This window comes from Larimichthys crocea, chromosome I, assembly GCF_000972845.2.
Source record: "Larimichthys crocea isolate SSNF chromosome I, L_crocea_2.0, whole genome shotgun sequence".
NCBI classification, from domain to species: Eukaryota; Metazoa; Chordata; class Actinopteri; family Sciaenidae; genus Larimichthys; species Larimichthys crocea.
In genome coordinates, this window is record NC_040011.1 from 16971473 (window position 1) to 16992659 (window position 21187).

At 42.2% G+C, this 21187-nt stretch overlaps 1 protein-coding gene across 3 annotated transcripts; it reads right to left on the bottom strand.

The window, feature by feature from the left end:
* Positions 1-9135: 9135 nt before the first annotated feature.
* Positions 9136-20912, bottom strand: cdc42 (cell division cycle 42). Of its 3 annotated transcripts, none has more exons than XM_010736773.3 (6): positions 20772-20912; positions 15848-15988; positions 15121-15193; positions 14755-14864; positions 14383-14580; positions 9136-11040 (listed from the first exon to the last, which is right to left on the bottom strand). In XM_010736773.3, the coding sequence occupies exons 2-6, from the start codon at positions 15950-15952 to the stop codon at positions 10951-10953; spliced, it is 576 nt and encodes a 191-aa protein (XP_010735075.1). In that variant the 5' UTR covers positions 15953-15988; positions 20772-20912; the 3' UTR covers positions 9136-10950. The 3 variants fall into 3 exon arrangements, with proteins under 3 accessions (XP_010735075.1, XP_027136171.1, XP_010735076.1); XM_027280370.1 differs by lacking the exon at positions 20772-20912 and adding an exon at positions 20069-20180; XM_010736774.3 differs by lacking the exon at positions 9136-11040 and adding an exon at positions 11836-12935.
* Between the last annotated feature and the right edge of the window lie 275 nt (positions 20913-21187).

The window sequence follows — 21187 nt, forward strand, 5'->3', positions numbered from 1 at the left end:
GGGATTACAGTGAAATGCAGACCACATGGCACAAGATTTTTCCCTCCTTCTGTCTCTATCAATATCATACTGCCCCCCCCTAACTCCAGCTTTTTTGCTCTTTCTCCTGCAATATCTTCGACTTACGCTGGTTCCAGTCCGCTCCCCCTCTGCGGAAAGTGTAACCCTAACCACTCTTGGTCTGCGACGATGGGGATCTGTCCTTCATTAAGCCACCATGATGGCCTAGATGAGGTGGGTGGTGGTGGCCACACTGATTGGGAATGTCTGTTGGCTCGTGTGTGTGTGTCTCAGTCTGTCAGACAGCCAGATGTACAGTAAGGCAGTCAGTCAGTCAGAGAACTGTAATGCCTTTTGTGGTTTGCTGCAGTTGTGGCGAGACAAGAGACAAGAGGCTGACAGTTGGGTTTTACCACTTGGTGTATGTGTGTGTGTGTGTGTGTGTGTGTGTGTGTGTGTGTGTGTGTGTGTGTGTGTGTGTGCTTCTGTGAGTCTGCGAGTGTGTCAAAATTAACAACACACACAACAAATATGTGTTTATGAAGGCTGATACAAGTATTTCTGGAATGAAACTACTCAGCTGATATTTTAATTTAATATGTAGCATACAGACCATTTTCAGGCCAAAAAACAAAAGCTGTGCTCCGTACAGATCTGAAACATTTTTTAGTCCACTGAAACCATCTGCTTCATCATCATCATTTTCATCATCTTCATCATACCTTCCTTATGTTTGTAATCATTTTAGAAGCATGTCTAACGGTGAGTTAGGGTTAACATTTTGAAGCTTTTCTTTGACAAATCATCACAAGCAGTTAAAAAAAAAAGCATTTACCTCATTTTGTATTTGAACACAACACGCTTCTGTACACAGAGAGGTAACACTAAAACACACCTTTTCATAATTCGTACAGTCAGGGGACTTTGTTTTTATAGCTATACATGACCTGGGAAGACCAGTAGCTCATGGTGGCTCATGTTGGCTAAATGCAGTCAGTTATTGCAGTGCAGTAGACATTGATGATGTTACTTAGCATCGACCGTTATCCTGTAATCACTACTTGTGGGCACTGTGGCCACCGCTCAGAAGTTACAGCACTTCGAATCAAATAAATAAATAACATATTCACATATTCATGACGTTTCTAATTTCACCTCAACTATTTGATAGCTATTGCTGTTTGATAGTTGAGGTGAAATGAGAAGCTTCATGAATATGTGAATTCAAGAGAGATTATAAATCATTACAAGACATTTTTTGTGTATTTTGAGGGGAGCTGCAACCACAAGACAAACAGCAGATTATCCACAGTGGCAGACAATCTTTGAGATTGACTGACTCTTGGTAAATAATCCTCTAAAACCAACCTGATTTATCTGTCAAAACTAAGTCAATACTAGTTTAATCTCAGATATAACATTACTCCTCTAATACAACACAGATAAAGTGTTGCTTTAACAAGAGACATATATCTGAATATATAGCTGAAGTCATCATGTCACATCTGTAACTCAATGTAATCATGGGGCATTTCTTTTATTAATTGTTTTGATGGTGGTAATTACTGTCCATAATCGAAGACAAATCATTGGTCAGGCAGTGGCAGTGGTGCTTAGAGTTTATAGAAGCAAGCTGTCATAGGTTTAATTCCATGGATGAGTTGAATACTTAATTATTTAAATGTTTATGGATTTTTAAAGTTCAACAGTTACTTTTTAGGGGTACAAAAAACTACAGCTCCCAGCAGGGGTACTCAAGTCATTGTAAGTAGCTTTTTTTCCGCTAATGCTCTTTTCTGAAGCCATTTTTCCAACTTTATAGCCAAAATATCTAAAGCTGCCTTCAAACTACAGTCCTGTTATTATTTCAGACATTTCTGAGTTAACCACGACCCCTTTACTGACTCACGGACTCGCCTCTTCTGAGACATTTAACCTGTCTAAGGCTTATGGGAAATGGGTTTTGTCGAAGACTGCTAAAAACAGAAATGTTGAATAAACAACGTTAGATTGATTTTTTAAATAATAAGTTAACTTCTCTAAACATATGAAGCAAGTCTCATAACACACTGTTAGAGTTATGATGCAAGGTTGGACCAGGACAAGTTATTGGTTTGGCCATTTTGAAGGCCCAGAAATAATTCAACACAATGTCAGCCTAAAGAAAGTCATCTGCCCTGTAAACTTGCACAGGTTGGACTTTTTTACAGGCTTCTTCTGTGTACACAACTAACTTTTATTCAGTATATCAACATAAACGTGACATGGAGAAACAGTAGTGTGAGCACTGATTACTTATGTACTGCTCACTGTACATTAACCACACAAACTATAAAAGTAAAACCACATGGTGAAACATGACGACAATGAATACAATTTGATTGATGTGTTGTCTAATTAGCATAAAACATATTTCCTGAAGGTATAGAGATAATGAGGTAACAATGGTGTGATTTCAAATTTAACATAAATCTTCTGTCAATTCTTCTCCCAGACAGGCAGCTAACAGTTCAAATTACACCTCAGGTGCCTCCGCATACCTCAGGTTAAAGGTTTTCTGATGCTGTCTCTCCTTCTCTGTCAGCGTGTGTTGTGAATGCAAAGGGTTAACAGTGCAGGTTGGCTGGATAATAATGCCCCTTGCTCATGGAACCCAGAAGAAGGCTGGCTTTAGCCCAGGGCCCGGCCCTCCCAGGCCTCTCTCAAACTCCCAGATCTCTTCAGCATACTTCTCATATTAAAAGAAAACAAGTTACACAAATGAGACAGATGGTTCTTGTTTGTGATGACAGTTGCAATTCTTTCTCCTCCAGTCCTCCTCCCCTCTTCTTCCCTCTCGGCTTTCCTCTGGTGTCTCTGCTGTTTTTTGCCATGAAACGGCCACGTTGTGCAACATGAGTTGGGTTTGACAGTCGGGCTCATGGGCATCGAGACATGGACACCAGTCTGTCACAGCATCTAACATGGTGCAGTGGACTTTCTAAGAACTCACTGTATTTTACCATTACAATTTACACTTGGGCTTGTAAGTTTGATGTCCTTTCAACCCACAAGTGCACAGTAGGTCAATCAAGAGGTGGGTAAACTGAGACTGTGTTTTATTTTCATTCAGTCTTCTTTCCATCTCTCCGTACACAACAGTGTCCTCTATGAACGCCAAATTTTCAGCCATTAATCTTCCTCTTTTATGTTTTGCAACATGAATGACATGATTCTGAAAGTTCTGCAGCTGCAAATGTAAATTTCTAACACCGTAAGGCACATATCAGCACCATTTATCATACTTAGAACTTTCCTCGTGTACATTAATGAAGCAAAAGTAGACAAAGAGTTGTGTAGGAATCATTTAGCAAAGGAGGTAAAGATGGTTGATCATTGACTAGTTTGAAGTCAGTATTGGGGAGGTTGTGATAAAACAAACCACAGGAGAGGTGGATTATGGTAGGACTGGTTGTTAAATTTGAAGAGCGATGTAGGTGACCCATAGCTTACTGTGTACATTCCTCCACTCTGTACTGGTAGACAGACAGACAGACAGACAGACAGACAGACAGACAGGCAGACAGGCAGTCAGGCAGGCAGAGATCAGTATCCTGAAATTTTGTGAAATGAGCACATTTGAACATCTACATTGATTTTGTTGTCTAAACTAGTAGTTGTTTAACAAAGCCCACACACCTAATTTACTTAACCCAACCGTGGTGTAATCTGTCGGTGCTCACAAGCTCCTCGCTTCCCTCATTCCCACCTCTTCTTTGCATCTTAGCTCATCTTAGACGCAAGAGACAAACAAGTACGGAGGAATAGTTTTCACTGAAAGAGACACGCTCGCTCACTTCAGTGTCTTTTTGAGGAGATGGCAATTACTCGTGACACAGAACACCTCAACTGTCCTCGTAATGTGTAATGTGTGTAACAGAAAATCATCTGGTGTCTGATGAATGCTGCACATAGGCATCACAGAATATATGTAATAGAAAAGAAGAGTAAAGCTGATGTTCTTTTCAGGCTCAGGATGACATGAATATATGGAAGAGAACAAAACAATTACAACAAAACATCAGAAACTATAGGTGTGACAGTACAGAACATTTCTGTCATCAAGTTTCATGGTTAAGAAAAGACAAACAGCCGTTAATTCTACACAGCAAGCCTACTTTTCTTGATCCGTTTACCAAAAAAGTCAGAGACAGTGGTGGATGTGAAGAATACCATGTGCATTTTAAAACAAGTTCAGGAGTAGGATGTGATAATTAGAAAGCATCAAAGGCAGACTGAAGATACATACAGAGTCTGGACTGGGGACTCAAAATGGTATCATCTGCATAAAATTAGATATTTAAGTGCTGATTAGGAATATTAATGTCCTTAATGACCTTTTCAAGCTTTATTTTGATAGAGACAGCTGAAGAGTGACAGGAAATGTGTGGAGAGAGAGAGATGGAGAATGACATGCAGGAAAGAGCCACAGGTCGGATTCAAACCCACAGCAAGGACTGAGTCTCTGCACATGGGGCAGATTTTTTGTAATCCAGTGGATTACACTGCCAATAACAAAAATCACCATGAAATTTGTATTCAAAAACTATTTCATATCTGACACAACCATATGCACAAACTTTAAATATTTTTGGCAGGTTAGGGGAAAGATTGTGGTTTTGCTGAAAATAAGTACTTAGTTATTTAGGGTCCTTCGTCATCATGGTTACAATAATAAACACTTGGTTAAGATCATGGAACAACTGTGGTCATGCTTTTTTCAAAAAGAACATTGACTGTTAGTTGTAAAAAGGTTACAACAACAGTAGTCCAATGATTTGTTTTTGTTCACCCATCCATCTACCTCACTCTATAACAATGTCACTGGACTTCCACCTTTCCTCCCATCATAATTGCTACCACTGCTACAGAGCTTTGTCACTTGAATATTTACATGATTGTTCTCAATTCGATGTAATATGAGAGATTGGGACGAAGCCTAATTTGCAGAATCTGCCCCCACCATGAGCACGGTTAGTAAAGCTAAATTACAATCACTCATGAGGACTTCAGACTTGCTCAAAAAGATTTGAGACCTGTCTTGGACCGGCTCTGTTAATGGGTGACATAAGACCTTTAACTTTCTGAGACATTTACAGTGAAATTTAACCAGGCCTGTTTTTCACATCCGTACAAACTCAGCAAGGGAGCTTTGGATTGTAATGAATTCCAAGCACTCATCTCGAAGCCAGTCATGTTACATTTTATCCCAGCACGGACAGATCAGATAAGGACGGATCAGATAGAGGAGCAGGAACAGTCCAGAAGGAGTGAAAGTGACACACAACCCCCCTTCTGATGAGAGCTTTAGCTGCCACAGCTTCATCTCTGGATGCTGGTATGGAGGATCACTGTGAGCTTAGCAGTTCACACACATACACACACACACACACACACACACACACACACACACACTCTGCTTATGGCACGTATCTGTCATCAGGAAGATTTCAGCTGAACTGCAAAGAACTTTCCCTTAACACCTGGGCACTGAACACACGCGCACACCTGAATTGGTGTGTGTTCGCAGATGTGTATGCGGGTGGAAAGGGGTTGAAGCGTGTGTGTTACATGTATCTATTAGACAACAGCAACCTGCCGTTTCAAAATAATCCTCTCAGTGACCAGTGGTAGCATCGCTTTATGTTCATCTGGTAGTCAGACATGTACGCCACTCACACAAAATATTCAACCACTTCATCTATCTGTGTTAACTGTGTTACTGCAAATACATTGATATATTTTATTATAATCATATTAAGAGCTTTAGTGCTCCATATATATGAACGTGCAGACAAAAGTGCAGATTTTTGTTACAGAAATAATCCGCCCCAGTTGCTCCTGATGATGCTTCTGATATATTTTCAATGCTGTTTGTTTGTCTGCCAGTAGGATTATAAAACAACTACCTGCCCAATTTACTTAAAACTTGGAGAAAGCATTTAGCATGGGCCAAGGAAGATACACAAATTATTTTCACTAGCTTATTTGTAATACAGACATGCATTATGTATTAGTTGCACCTGCAGATTTGCATATAATAAAAGACCAGACTGTCTGCCTTGTGCTCTCCAAGTGCCCTTCTTGTTTAAAGTAACATTATTCCAGGTCACAGTGCTTTAAGTACCACAAATGACAATCGTTCACTTTACGTTATTGTACTGAGGTGGAAGCAGTAATCTGTGAGACATTATTTAAAGTAACTTTTCTACCGTAAAATAACAGATTTTAAATCATGTAGATGATACATTGATTTGTAATCAGGCAAGCGATGTCGCTGACATTTCCACTCTCCCCCGTGTGTCTGTCCTTGGACTATTTACCTTTGTACTCTGGATACAATGGCATGCAAGAAGTACATAAAGCTTTACGGCACCAGAGCAGAGCCAGTGTCGTGCCAGAACCGGAGCTGGGTAAGTGGGCAATGTAACTGGGCTGCAGCAGACTCCATGAACATAATGACAAAGGCAAAAGTACCAAAGGGATGTTGATGGAGGAAGCTAAGGAGAAAGCAAGAATCCACCAGACAAGAGTAAATCTGGGACTGACTTTTAGTCGTTGGTGAGAGATTGGTGAAATAAAAGGCTGAAAGACAGACGCCAAGCTGGGCTGACTGCTGTTGGACTAGTAAGTAATATTAGCTGGCTGCTATGTCTTGTGTTGTTGACCTTGTTTAATGTTTGTCTGTTAGCAAAGTTGACAACTCACTAGTATTTTATCATAAGTAATGTAATCACCTCAAATAGACGTGCACAGCTGCTATTTACCACAGTCTAAAACTGGGGATCTAAATCACAACAAATACCATTTTCTGTGCAGTGATGCTTTAAACCAAGTGCAGTGATGCTTTTTTTTTTTTTTTTTTTTATTAAAATGGATGAGCCAACTCTACAGCAATATATCCAACCACATAGATATTTTCTATAACCTGAACAGACATTGTTATGTGATTTAAGAAGTAAGACAGAGCTCAGAGGAAGACCTCTCGGCTCATACTGTTGCTGAGAGTTAAGTTTTCCCATATGATTTACAATATGGATGAGTTTTAAAAAAAAAAAAGATGGCCCCTCTCTTCCCCCCACCTCATCCTACCTGCTGGAGAAGATTCGGACCAGGCAGACTGGGCCAAACCCGTACGTCTATACCACAGCCAACATCTACATAAAAACCACATTGGGTTCAATGTGTTGGCAGGAGCTCTGGACACTGGAACAGCACAGACTGTCAAAGGTTCAGTCCCGGCATGGCTAAACAGGCTGTTTCTCGCTCTAGCCAGTAGTGTAGATTTATTTTCATGCACACACATAGCAGTCGTGCCTCCGCACAGTATGGCTGATATGTCTGAATGCTGATTTACTGCTGCAGTCTGATAAATGGATAAAATTCTCAGTGTGTTTTTCATCACGTCAGTATCTGTGCAGATCATCATAAAATCGTCTCATAAAAGTGGGTGCAGCACACAAACAAGCAGCTCTCCGCCAGCACTGTGCGTGTTTAAAGTTTCCTGAATGTCCTGGTGGGGTGCTTGGTCATTACATCCCCACCTCTGCCTGCTCGTCCCACCCAGAGGAGACACTCATCCGGGCTGGACTGTGATTGGACAACCCCAGAGGACAAAACATTTAGACTCATTTGTCAAACATGATGAAGACCAATAGAGGCCAGGTGGTGTCTCTCTGCATTTGTGTGTGTGGACGCAGAGGACTGAGGAGCACGTATGTGTGTGTGTGTGCACCAATATTTCAACAGAGAGGAATGCCCTTCGTTCAGCCTGCATGATAATTAATGGCTGTCAGCGTCTCTTTAGTGGAAGAAGGCGCTGACAGACAGCACTCCAGAAACGCAGGGAATGTGTGAACGCCTCACAGGGGTGGATGAGGGTGGAGGAGGGACGGGGGTGGGGGGGTTATACAGTGCAACAGGCAGATGATCCAGGTCACCAAACCTGGGATATCACCCTCATTTGCTGCCATTTGAGGAATTCCTGGACGTACTGTGCGAAAGTGATACTGATCTTTCAACACCAACATTAGAACACTGTGTGTACGTGTATGTGTGTGTGTGTGTGTATGTGTATGTATCTTTCACAAGATAACCGCCTTCTGAAATCAAACTTGTCAGCAGCTTGAAAATTGCATGGACAATGTTCATCACATTGAGGTTTGCAGTCAAGCATTTAATAACTTAGTGTAAAACTTCAGTTTTTTTGCTTACAGGATCTCAAACTACATTTGGATTTGGCTTTGTTTGAGAGTAGTTATTTTGTTTGATATTTGAACATGTATATAAAGTAAGTAAATCAAGTTGTGAGAATCATACCAACATATAACATCTCAATAACCTGCATCTTCTTATCTAAATTTAAAAAAATATCAAATATTCATTTTAAATCTGAGCTGTATCTGAAAATGACTTCATGTATGGGTTCACCCTAAAACATTCTGTTTAAGACCAACTAATCAATAACCTGCACTTTGGAGAGTTTGGGTTTCAGGACTTGTTCCTCTGACAACAGGTTCAAATGAATGTAGAGCACTTTCTGTACAGAAAGATATTTTTCATATTAAACTCTCAACTATGGTTTCCCATCTCACAACTGTCAGCCACGTGCACACACAATCCAAACAGCACAAATGATCTCAACATGAATACTGAATTGAGTTGATACAGCAGGAATCAGTGCACTTCAGTGGACTGTGGGTAACATCAGCCTCACTGTTGCTCACAAAGGGGCACCATCATCAGGGGTGGTAATGTTTGGGCTGACAGCACCTCCTGCTGGATGAACAGCTGTGATGGACAGGACAGCTCCGCAGCACAGGAACTGGATGTAGTGGTCCTGTATTACTTATTCATAAAGCCTGTCACCAAGACATGGCATGGGGTTAGTCACACTTCTATTACCTGGAAATGTATGTGGTCACTTGGCACTGTAAACCACAGGTTTTACATTTAGAGAAACTAGAAAGGAATTCTTGTCCCATATAAATATAAGAATGAACTTTCTACAGTCATCACAGTCAAACTATTGGTGGTATGTACGGTATAATACTGTTCACTGTCACAATATAACAAAGAATGGCAAGAGAAAAGTGGTAAAGGCAATTAAGGTATAAGTTTAATATTTTTGAAAAGAATGCATATACAAAGAACAAAGACTTTAGACAAAGCATTTGGTTTTGCACCAAAACAACAACAGGTTATAAGAATTATACTGACTTGGACTGGATATCAACCCAACTCTAAGCCACCAGTTAAGAAAAACAAGAACCGACCAATCACAAATAATCTTTACCAAACAGTCTCTCTGTCATTGGAGGTTTTTATTCAATTAAACCAACCGTCTTCTTGCTATAAACTGGCAGGTTAGAGTTCAGATGAGTTCCGACCCCTAAATGTAAAAGGAGTGAAAGTAACCTTTTTTTTTATATATTTATATATAAAATAAAAAAAAACACGAACAGAAATAATGAAGAAAAAAAAAAAAGATTTTGGTAAAAACACCTGGAGCCTACATCAACATTGTGTGCCAGCTTACATTATAATTACATCTGTTAAACCTATCATTTAGAACAGAGACCAAGGCTCAGCTACATGCAGCACCACACAGATTGAACGGGTACAGCAGACCGGACAGCCCTTCACACCTCAGACGTACAAGCCTGGAGAAAACATGCTACAGGAAGGCACCGAATTCTGACCTGGCACAGAATTCTGGTGGAGAATAAAACGTTCACTGATCGGTTGTCTAAAAGTGGATCTCCACATTTGGCTGCCGATGCAAGCCAAGGAACATTAGTTTTACATGGATGCCTCTGCTGTGCCCGCTCTAAGTGTGAGGTGATGACAGCGTTAAAAACAGTATTCTGCTTTACCCTCCCTTGGTCCCTGGCAACGCATAAAGAACACACCGCTTGTTCTGCTAACACTGTTTAAGTTCCCTGCATCTAAAAAGGCCAATTCCTGTGGTCAACTAGCGGACCCGTTTCTACTGGACGCCTTTAGCTCTTCAAGTGATTACCACACTTCAAATAGACTCTGCACTGTGAAAAGTCCACTCTATGAGGACTGGATACTAGATGGCAATATATACGAATTTCCTCGATGAGAGCTGTGTGAAGGTTTTAGCCGTATTGCTCTGAATGACGAGTTCTTTTAAACCTACACAGTTTCCTTAGTGGTTAAGAGCGCGTCTTCCTGGAACATGGAATAAATATCTCAGACTTGTTGTGTGTTTGGAAAGAAGAAGGGGGGTGTTGGCAAACAAAAAACAAGACAACACTACTCTGTTAGCATTTCTTCTGGTAGTGCCGAGAAAGAACGTAGAGTTCGGACGATGAGTGTGCTCGTCGACGCATGGGGAACAGGACCAGCAGCATGAGCAGCCGCCAATCAGGCAGCTGGGGGAAGGAGCTGAGTCGGGGCTTATATCCATGGAAACTTTACAGTGGCTGAGGACGACTAAGAATGGCTGGGCATCTAAGGGTTGATCAGGCCACGACACCGACTGAATCAAAAAATCAATCTATCAAAAGCTCGACAGAATGAACTCTACTTGTGTGGAAGCTTGGAAAATGGATCCCCGGCCCAGGCTGCCCCGCCCCACCCAAAACCAACAGAGAGCCCGTTGGCCAGGTTAGGTTGATCTTCTGTCCCAGACTCAGATTTAGGGGGTGAAGCTTCTTATTATTGCAGACAATTATCTGAAACTTGGTAGGCTGTTTTTCTTTCTAGTCCTCCCTGTGGAGGACAATGCTGTCAACCAGCCTTAGCAGAGCAAGGGAAAGGGGTGTGGGGGGAAGGAGACAGAGGGGGGGGGGACATGTGTGTGTGTTTGTGTATGTATTTAAGATGTATGTATGTGTCGTGTGTGTGTGTGTGTGTGTGCGCGCTTGAAAAGGTAGGAGCCTCTCATAGCAGCACACATTTGCGCTTCTTCTTGGGCTCTGGGGGCTCCAATGCAGCCAATATCGCCTCATCAAACACATTCTTTAGGCCTTTCTGTGGACACAAACACACAAACACACAGGCTCAATGAGGGGGGCCACGCAAGCACACACACACACACACACACACAGGTCAAATGAAAGAGGCAGAGGGAAAACACAATAACAGCTTCAACACAGGAAAAAATAACTGGGTGGAAACAAAAGCAGCATTGAACATCATTTAGTAGAGTGTCATGAGAAACCGTGGAATGTGAGCGTGCTGCAGGGGACAAAAAAAGATCAAACCAGGTCTGCAAAGAACAACTCAAGAGAATTTTGTTTTCTGAGAAGTGTGTGTTATGTCGGTTAGTTGTGTGAGACAGGTCGGGGATAGAGTGTCGACACAAATCAGATGCGTGTTTGAGTGCAGCTCCAAATCCAAGGCAAGTCGAACAAGAAAGTGGAGGAAAAGGTGAGCATAACCCCAATGACACGACACAAAACAAAAACGGAGTGCGAGCGTTTTCATTCCTCACCGCCCGTTTGTGTTTTTCACTCCATCGGCTCTGCTCTTCAAATTAAAATATATCAGTTTCTCACCACGGGAAGACGTCCAGATCACACACAGAAAAGAGATGATCACCACAAACTAAGATGCCTCTCGGCCTCGGAGGTGAAGGTTTCTTTTCTCATTGCATTTGCCCCCGAGCAGAGCTGCTCGCACCATAAGCTCGGTCATGTGAAGTAGCCAGAGCTCTTCTGACACAGTGCCGTGGTGTGCAGTAAACCACAGCCCCTCACTCGCTTAACTCCACTAAATACTTCTCTGACAAAGTGCTGGAAAAAGAAGGGAGCCAGAGAGAGGAGAGCAAGTTCATGTGTCCTTTATTAATTCATTTCACAGGTCATTTCAAACAATTATAGCTTTTTTTTTTTTTAATCATCTGACTTCCAAGACAGCAGGATGTGAACCACAGTCAACAGCACATTAGTGCCATATGTAGGGAAGGTTGGGCCAAACAAGTCCCTAACTTTACAAAACCTTAGCATAGCTTAGCTGTAAACCAGATCATCGTCGTGGTAACAGACAGGAAACAGTTTATGTAATCGTTGTGTTTTTAAAATGGCCAAACACTCCCTATATATGACTTACGTACTTAAACCCTCGACGTGTAACCATAGTTACAGTCAAAGTTCTGTTCAATCAGACATTATTAGTACAAAAAATACATTAGCATTAGAAATGGAAGATTTGTTTAGTGTCGAGATCAATCTCAGTGTGGAGCCATGTGAGGCCACCGCCCTCGCTTCAGTCCAAACACCCCCTCCCCACGTTAACTACTACTACAGGAGGGGAAAGACTAACTAAAACAATGGCCACATCCCAAATGACATCCTACATCCTCTGTAAGACAGAGCTGTGCTGCTGGCTGGGGACAAAGTAGGAAGACGAGGAATGATACGGTGTTGTGGTGCCAAATTTAGAATGTCAATCATAAAAGATTTATGATTTTAAACAGAGCTCACATGAACCACTGGAGGTAAGATAAGAAGTGCATTAACACACCGACCAAACCAGATGTCAGCAGTTACAAGTTAGAAAAGGCAACAAGTCAAGTCAGTGAAGTGCACAAGAGCTTTGTGAATCAGACCTAAAAATCAAAGTTAGTTGCAAAGCACTCTCAGTACAGACTAGTAGTTTTTGGTCTGGTTAGGTTGGTAAATGGATCAGTTAATTAGATGGCTGAGATTGGTCTAGATTTCAAAAGCAGCACATGTAAAGAGAGGAAAGGAGAGAGATGTGTCGTAAAGGAATGAGAAATGCAGAGAATGGTGGCGATCGGAGGAGGAAGAGATGAGGGCAGTGGCAGAAAGAGTTTAAAATATACAGCATTTCCTCTTTCTCTGCGTCTCAGGCGGCTCTAGGGCAGCTAGGATAGCTTCGTCAAATACATTCTTCAGCCCTCGCTACAGTGACGGGAGAGGGAAGAGAACAACAGCACAGTTAGCACAGCAAACACAGAAAAGATGAGACAGATGGAAGAGGAGGACAAGAGGAACATGGCAGGACGGGGAGGAGGGACACATTTGGAGAGAAGGTATGAGAGTGACTGTGTGAAGGACATGCAAGGTGCAGAGATGAAGAGTGAAGTGTGACAGAGCTGACGTGGACTCTACTGCAAAGAGTGAGCTGAAAGTGAGGTGTGGACCGAGGGCTAAGATCTCCGACAGGAAACAGGAAATGACACCAGCAGCTATGCAACAGTTGTGCCAGGGAGAGAGGAGGCGGAGGGAGAGGAAGGAAGGAGTGGAGCGGAGCGGGGAGGTCGGGGGCTACACCTCGGCTCCATCAACACTATTGTTCTCTGCCAGAGTGAAGCCGAGCTCATCTGAGTCATGTTCCCTCCTCGAGTTCCCAACAGTGATGCACCAGCGCCAACAAAAGTACTCAGGACTTCATCGAGCAGCTCAACTCATAAAAGAACAAACTGATAATAATAATTCTGCTTTGTATCCAACTGAAACATTTCCAATCATTTGTTGGATCTAATCATACACTGGTAACTACAATTCCTATTGTTTCACCTGTCACAACCACAGCTCCTCTTCCATATACAAGTCATCTATTTAAAAAATGTTAGAAGAAAATAGATCTGTGGTTTCAAACACCAAAACCATCTCCTCTCTCCTGTTTCTCTCCAGGGCTCGAGTAAAAACAGGGTGAACCGCTCTGCTGATTGGCTGATTGTTTTCTGAGTGATGCACAGTCAGGCCAATCACATGTAACAAAGCCTAACGGACAGCGGGTCCAACTGAGCCGTGCTGGGGGCGCGTGGCTGAGGGTGCTGACTCCATAGTTCTGACATCACAACCTTACAGAAGGTGATATTACTGACACCATCAGCACATCTCTTATTGCAGGTGCAGGAAGCGGATCCCAGGACAACGCCCGGCTATGTTGTGCTGGGAAACTCTCAGTAAAAATGGTGCTAAGCATCACTCTCTCTGGACTTTTGTGTTGGAAAGGCTTGCAGATGACTCTACGAGACTTCACTACACAGCCTGAAGTGCTCTCTTTACCAGCACTAACATATCTGAGGCTGACTGCGTACTGTAAGCAGTCTACACTTTGGTCGGGAGCACGCTTTTTAAGCTGTATTGAGAAAAACATCATCAGCATGATTTACAATTAGCAACAGCCCTGAGCTCATGAGTTAGAGCAGTCACCGAAACCAAACCACGCAGAGCAAAACCCATCAACCACAGCGTGCACATGCCGGGGGGGGATATGAACATGTTCCTCTTTCCTCCTTTTTCTTTGTTCTTGCCATTGAGGTTGAGGTGAGAATCATGTGTGTCCAGTGTGTGTGTGTGTGTCTGTGTGATTGACTGGATATATTCAGAGATATATTACCTGCGTGAGGGCTGAGCACTCCACGTATTTCACAGCCTTGAGGTCTCTCGCCAGCTTCTCGGCCGTCTCCGGAGTGATGGGCTTTTGCTTGTTCTTGGCCAGCTTCTCTATAGTAGACGGATCATCCCGCAAGTCGATCTGAGTCCCAACTAGCAGGAAGGGGGTCTTTGGACAGTGGTGGGTGATCTCTGGAACCCACTGCATGCACAAACACAGGGACATGTCATCACGGTCAACACACTGTGTCACAAGTACAAGTACTGAAGTGGGAAGAAAAGGTCTGTGACATTCTATTTAATTAAGAACTCAGGTGTTGACTGGCCACTGACCAGCTGCTACAATAAGCTCTACAGCAGTGAGGGCTTGACTTGCCTTTTCTTTGACGTTTTCAAAGGAGGAGGGGGACACGACGGAGAAACAGACAAGGAAGACATCTGTCTGGGGGTAACTCAGAGGTCGTAACCTGTCGTAGTCTTCCTGACCTGGAGAACGCACAAACAAACAAACAGGTTTAACTCGCACAGTCTGGCCATCAGGTTACCAACACTGATTATAATGAGACAAAGTGTGATATCTCTGTTAGCAGAAGGAGGCATGGCACCAAAACCACAGATTACCTCAGCCTAAAAGAAAAATCCATCAACACACCCTGTGTGATAATAGTTTAATGAGTAAGCGATAATAAACTGGATATCCAGGATGATCAGAAGTGAACAAGTGTAGGTTGGAAAAACATACCTGCTGTATCAAACAAGCCCAGAGTGTAGGGCTCGCCTCCAATCATTACAGTTACAGCATAGTTATCAAACACCTGGAACGCACACCAGAAAACAATGGTTACACATCCACTTGCTCAACAGGAAGCTGTGTAAAGATTATGACCAGTAGAGTTTGACAAACATGGCGTTGATATTAAAATAGGCATTTGATTTTGCATTTAAGTTGCTGATAATTTATTATACAGGATCTGTTAAGATGATAGAGCTTCAGACTATTTTATGTAGCTGCATTCAAAACTGTAACTCAACGATGCAACAAGGCTTTCTGAATGGCTCTCAGACTTTTGGTTTTGTAGTCTACATGTAGGCTGACGTGGCCTGTAATTAGGCTAATTATACTGTAATTGTTTGGGTCATGGGGTGTATCAAACCAAAACCTTCCAGTTTCAAACTTAACATCTTGTTCTGAACTTTTAAGAATGAAATTAAATTGTGATACTGTGTTTAGTTATACAAACTCCAATATCAAACCTAAATATTAGTCAATGACAAGCAATCTCACACAGAGGGCAGCCAGAACAAACACTATGAAGTCTGAAGTGACTTTATCACACTGACAAACATACTTTTAAAAGGTGCGACATAGAAGGTCACATCAGCGGTGAGCATGTGTGTACTAACAGATGGACCGCATTTACATTGAATTAAAGTCCCGTCTACGACTCTAATGTCATAGACACACTTACCGTGGGTACATATTCAGATGGAAACTTGTTTGTGGTGTACGAGATGAGCAGGCAGGTTTTACCCACAGCACCGTCCCCAACTACAACACACTTGATGGTCTGCATAGCTGTGTTTTACAGTCTTTGCTACTCATTCAAGATCTGTGAACAGAAGAACAAGCAGAAAAGGAAATGTCATCAGTTGATGGGATTGAGCAAACTGTAAAATCATCACCAAGAAATGTAAAAACACATTTGACAAACATGAAACAACACATTTAATTCCATTATTTAGTCCACAAGACACTACCAATTAGAGCCCTGAATTATTGGGGATTACTTGAATCAAAATCAAAGTTTAAGTCTAAATGAGTTCTGTATTGTACTGTACAGTGTGGACATCTTGTGTGTGGGGTGGGGACACACCAGATCTCTGGGGAAGCTCAACACCAGATTGAATTTCCATTACTTGTCAATGACAAACTGCTGGTAAAAGCACTTTTCAACACACCTGACCTCAGTGTGAAAACAGACGTGACCCAAGCCAAACCAAAAATGTCATTATCTACTTGACATGTGGATGTTTATGGGGAGACAAACTGTCCAGACAGTGATTAATAACTGGACCTCCCTGATCAACGACAGGGTCAACGGAGGTGTCCAGATGTCCGAATGAGGGTTCCTAAGTTAAGGGATTGAGGGATCAGAGATCCACAGCTGGACGCCCAAACTATACAGTATAAATGTCCCCACCCTTTTTAAGAAATCATTTTCAGGGACCTTTCCTGGGAGTTTTCCTTGACAGCATATGGTCATATAATTTACTGGTAGGACAATTATTGAATTATTCCATGTGACATCTCAGTGCACGTCGGCCACAACAAATGTAAATGTGATCATTAATTAATAGGCTGTATACATGAAGTTGTGCGACTGTCTACAGTATTTTCATTGGCATGACGATTTCACTCGTCGCTCTGAAACTTATAGACTCAACACTAAAAATGTTTTTATGTTTTGTCAGCTTTGACATGTCAGAGCACTCAACTTATTCAATCAACAGTCGAGTTTCAAACATATACACACAGAGGTCTTATGGATGGGGTACAATGCAATTGAACTCTTTCAGGATGAAAGGTTTCCAGGTTTTTCAGGATGTACTAGAACCCTGAATGACAATGACAATAACATGTTAAGTACAGTCAGTTTCATAAGAAAAAGTGCTAAACTAAAGTGGGATAGTTCTGTTTTATTGTAAGAGAGAGCAGTGTTCACACTACCAGGCACAAAGTACAACACTAACCAACAAGAAGAACAACGGAAACAAGGTGAAATATTTGCAAAGAACACAGCCAAGACACTGAAATAAACAAACCATTTTGACCCATGTGACTTTTCAAACTGGAATCTGGGCAAAACTGCCTCTGCAAGTTATATGGCTACACCAGAAGCACAAAGAAACTACACCAAAGGAATTCATGAACCAAAGTAACTCAACCAAAGGTTTAGCTGAACACCAACAACCAAAGACTATCCTTCCCAAACAACAGAAGATGGGGAACAATACTGAAAAGAAAGCTGAAGAGGCATTTTTCCACAGCAGACATTTTGTCTTACAGTAGGAGAAGCACATGTGTTACTAACATTAAAGACGGCTCTGTTCTGTTCAAGTGTCCCAGTAAGCCACGGCAGTGTGACAGTGAGCCAGCACAAGCAGCCCGAAGCAGCTACAAAGAATTCAACTGGAGCCGATCGGACAAAGCAATCAATCTGAAAGATGGTTATTGGGGATTAAATGGGAAATTTTTAAAACTATTTTCTGGCATTTTATCGACCAACCAATTAATCAAGAAAATAATCTGCAATTGAACCTATGATAATTTCCTGCAGCCCTAAACTCTGACATCATCTTATTGGCCGTTTTGACATGAAAACTGCTGTTGGATGATTGAATTAACAAACATTGGCCTTGAATCTGTGTCGGTGTATGTGGACCACAGTATTCCCCTGTTTCTCCTCCACAAGTTACAGTATGTCAGTGCTGAGCCACTGCAGAGCTCTGCAGCACTGTGTGGGGGTGGGGTGGGGTGGGGGTGTCATTGAGGAAAGCAGGAGGGACGAAGCTGCAGGCACAGTGTGAACGTGGTTTAACAAAAGGAACCGAGCACAGGTGGATGCCCTGCAGAGACACACTGCACACTGGGACGCATTTCTTCAGATCCATTACAAAATGTGTATTATGTTAGATATACGTCTTTATAGAGTTCCATTCAATAGTTTGTGGAAATGACAAAGCTGAAATCTGTCAATGAATGAAATGTTACGGTCAACATGAGTGTGCCTGTCCTGCTATAGAGAAACTGATTTGCCCCAATATCCTCCTGCAGGAAGGTGGAGGCCTGTTTCAATGTGATCAAACATTTCTCAGATACTGCGAGTACAGATTCCTATACCATATGTTGCTGACCGACTCCCTACAAAAACTTTTTTTTTCCATTTTAAGCACAAGCCAAAAAATAAAATGATATCAAGAAACACCTGGTCAAAATAGTTTTCTTGTCCAAGAAGTTGTTGTCACTAAAATGTGATTTAAGAGTATGGCTGATACTAGTAGTGGCTAAATAATACATCGGACTGAGCAGCTTACAACCTCGACTAAAGGCCCGTTTCCTTAAGACTCAAGAGAGGGCGGCAGACTGAACTGTGCAGCTGAGACACAAAAACATAGATGTGAGAGGCTTAGAGCAAACCTGAAACAAGCTACTGTACAGCAGACGAGGATATAAAGACAAGCTTACTGCACTGCGCCCAGAAAAATCATCTTGACTGAATGTGCTGTCATGGAGAGGTCACTGTGTTTGAAACATGACAGACTGATTTGACTGCTGCTGCATGATTAGAATAAGGCCTTTACAGGACAGGTAGAGGCTGCTGTGGGTGTCATCTGAGAACCTTGGACCCTCGATAATGAGTTTTCAGGAGCAGCGAAGGATAAAGTGTTTGTCCTATTCTAAAAACACAGGGTGGGATTCCTAGTTGTGGCACCTTTAGTTTGGTTCTGTGGTCACAATGAAGGCAAATGTTTGTAGGGGGGAGGCAGTGAGGGGGGTCACGTCCTGTAGAAGTGACTCTGACTGGTTAGTAGTTCCTAAAACGGAGGAGGGGATAATGAGGACCACCCAATAAACTTCTCACTGGCAGGTGAAGCGAATACAAGGACCGCATGAGTGCAAGCTGGAAATGTTGTGTGACTATTTGAATTTGTGCAAGTGTAGAAGGGCATTCGAATTACCCAACACTTCTGATGTAACAGAACACCAGTAAGCCAGCAACGATACTAACTTTGGGTGCCAAAACGTATCATTTTTTTCTCTGTGGCTGATCATAATGAACTTAGAGCAGGATAATTCTGTTATGTTAATTAATGAAGTGTTGTTTTGATCATTTAGACAGCCTGTTTGAGGGATTTTGCAACAAACAAGATGAAGGAACGTTGTGCCTCGGGCACACACTAAACCAATTTTCAAGCAAGAGAAAAGCCTGCCATTGTCTGGAGGAATGGTTTCAGCACTTTGGCCAGTAAAGGAGCGACTGCATGATGATCACTGTTACATCCACACGACAGCATACCCGCTACAGTTTCACACTGCCCCGCAGGGCTGATTGAACTTATTCTGATAAGAGTGATTCTGAAGTATTCGACAAACTCCAAGATAAATGCTGCAGTGAGCTGATGGACAACAGACAACAGAGGGCGGCTGCAGCTGCAATGATGCTGCCAGATTAATACACGCATTTGTGTTTGTATGCCAGCGAGTGTGCAGAGGGGAGGCCAGCTTAAAGACCAGCAGTGAAAGAAGCTGAAATTCAGTTTCCCACACAACATAAAGATTTTGAAATTAATTGCACATCATGGCCACATGTAGCAAGAGATTTAGCAAGACTCTGAGTCTGAGCGGTGTGCATTAGTGAACACATCAAACATCACTGCATCCACACACACATCCTCCTCAAAGACTGGTCAAAGCTTTCCTCAGAGTTCATCCAGAAACAAACAACAAAAAAACTCAAGCAAGCCAAACATCCCAGTCGTTTGAAACTTGACACAGAAAGACCTCAATGCCAAGAAATCGCAAGCATTTTTTACACCGACGCTAAATCTATGACGACTACGACCAAATACCGACTTAGTATTACATCATGTCTAAATATGCGACAACGCGCAGTGTGAGGAATCGTTACCATGAACCAGCCTGAGGTGAAAACACGAACATTTCAGGATTACACCTGAGAGACGACTACGACTGCAAGCTGCTGTTAGCCTGGCTGCATTAGCCTTAGCCTCGGTATCTCGGCCACATCCCCCGGCCTCAAGCTGGCCTAATTTCCTGCCGGCTGTCTAAACTAAAGATAAATATACTCATTTAGCTGCCCCCCTTTAAACCCAACCTAGCATTGTGGACCTATATTCAAGCACATAAACACCAGGGTGTACAACTATCGTTATAATCCGAGAGCCATTTTACATTATTAAAAAAAAAAAAAGTACAAACCCAGCGTTTGTTACGCCTTATTATTCAGATCCTCAACAAGCTAACCGCTAGCTACTAACTAATGACATATTTTTGCTATTCACTGGCTTTACCTTAAGGCAAGGCGTTGTGGAATTATCCAAACACTAAAATAACAAACACATTAGATGTAAAATATGTCGCTGCACAGCCCCGAGAGCTTTATTTACGTGCCGGTACAATGTTAGACTGCCAGTCTAGCAAGCGAGCTAAGTGGCTAACCTTAGCGGATGCTGTAGCTGAATGAGATATTTAATTCGACAATTACAACCCATGTACCACGGGCGAACAGCATATGTCATGTTAATAACATTTATACTCAAACCAAACACAGTTATATCCCCAGAATAGAAAAAAATAGATTTTCTCCGTACCGTATCCTCTGTTTGTGTCTTTACGCCGGGCGTTGGCAGCTCCGCGCTAGGGGCTTCCCAGTCAATAGAACAGGGACACGTTACGTGCGTAGTGAACTACTACGTAATTACGTTAATCACTTTTAACTACAAGCACCAAACTAAGAGCAAAAACAAAACAGAGTGTAACAGCTAGTCTGTGGTGTCAACGCGGCTGATTTATGGCAGCTAGATTCAAAACTGTACTTTAAATTAATCTTAACTCCAGTTTGATAGCGGTTTGTAAGTACAGTAGCTGATGTGCGCATTATGTGGGAGAAATGACACGAAAGGAATTCATCCCTGTATCTATACGCACTAAAAATAGACCAGGCATTGAAATAGTTGTATGGACATGCGCCACACATGTTTTGCTGCGTTTGTCTGCTTTTATGCTT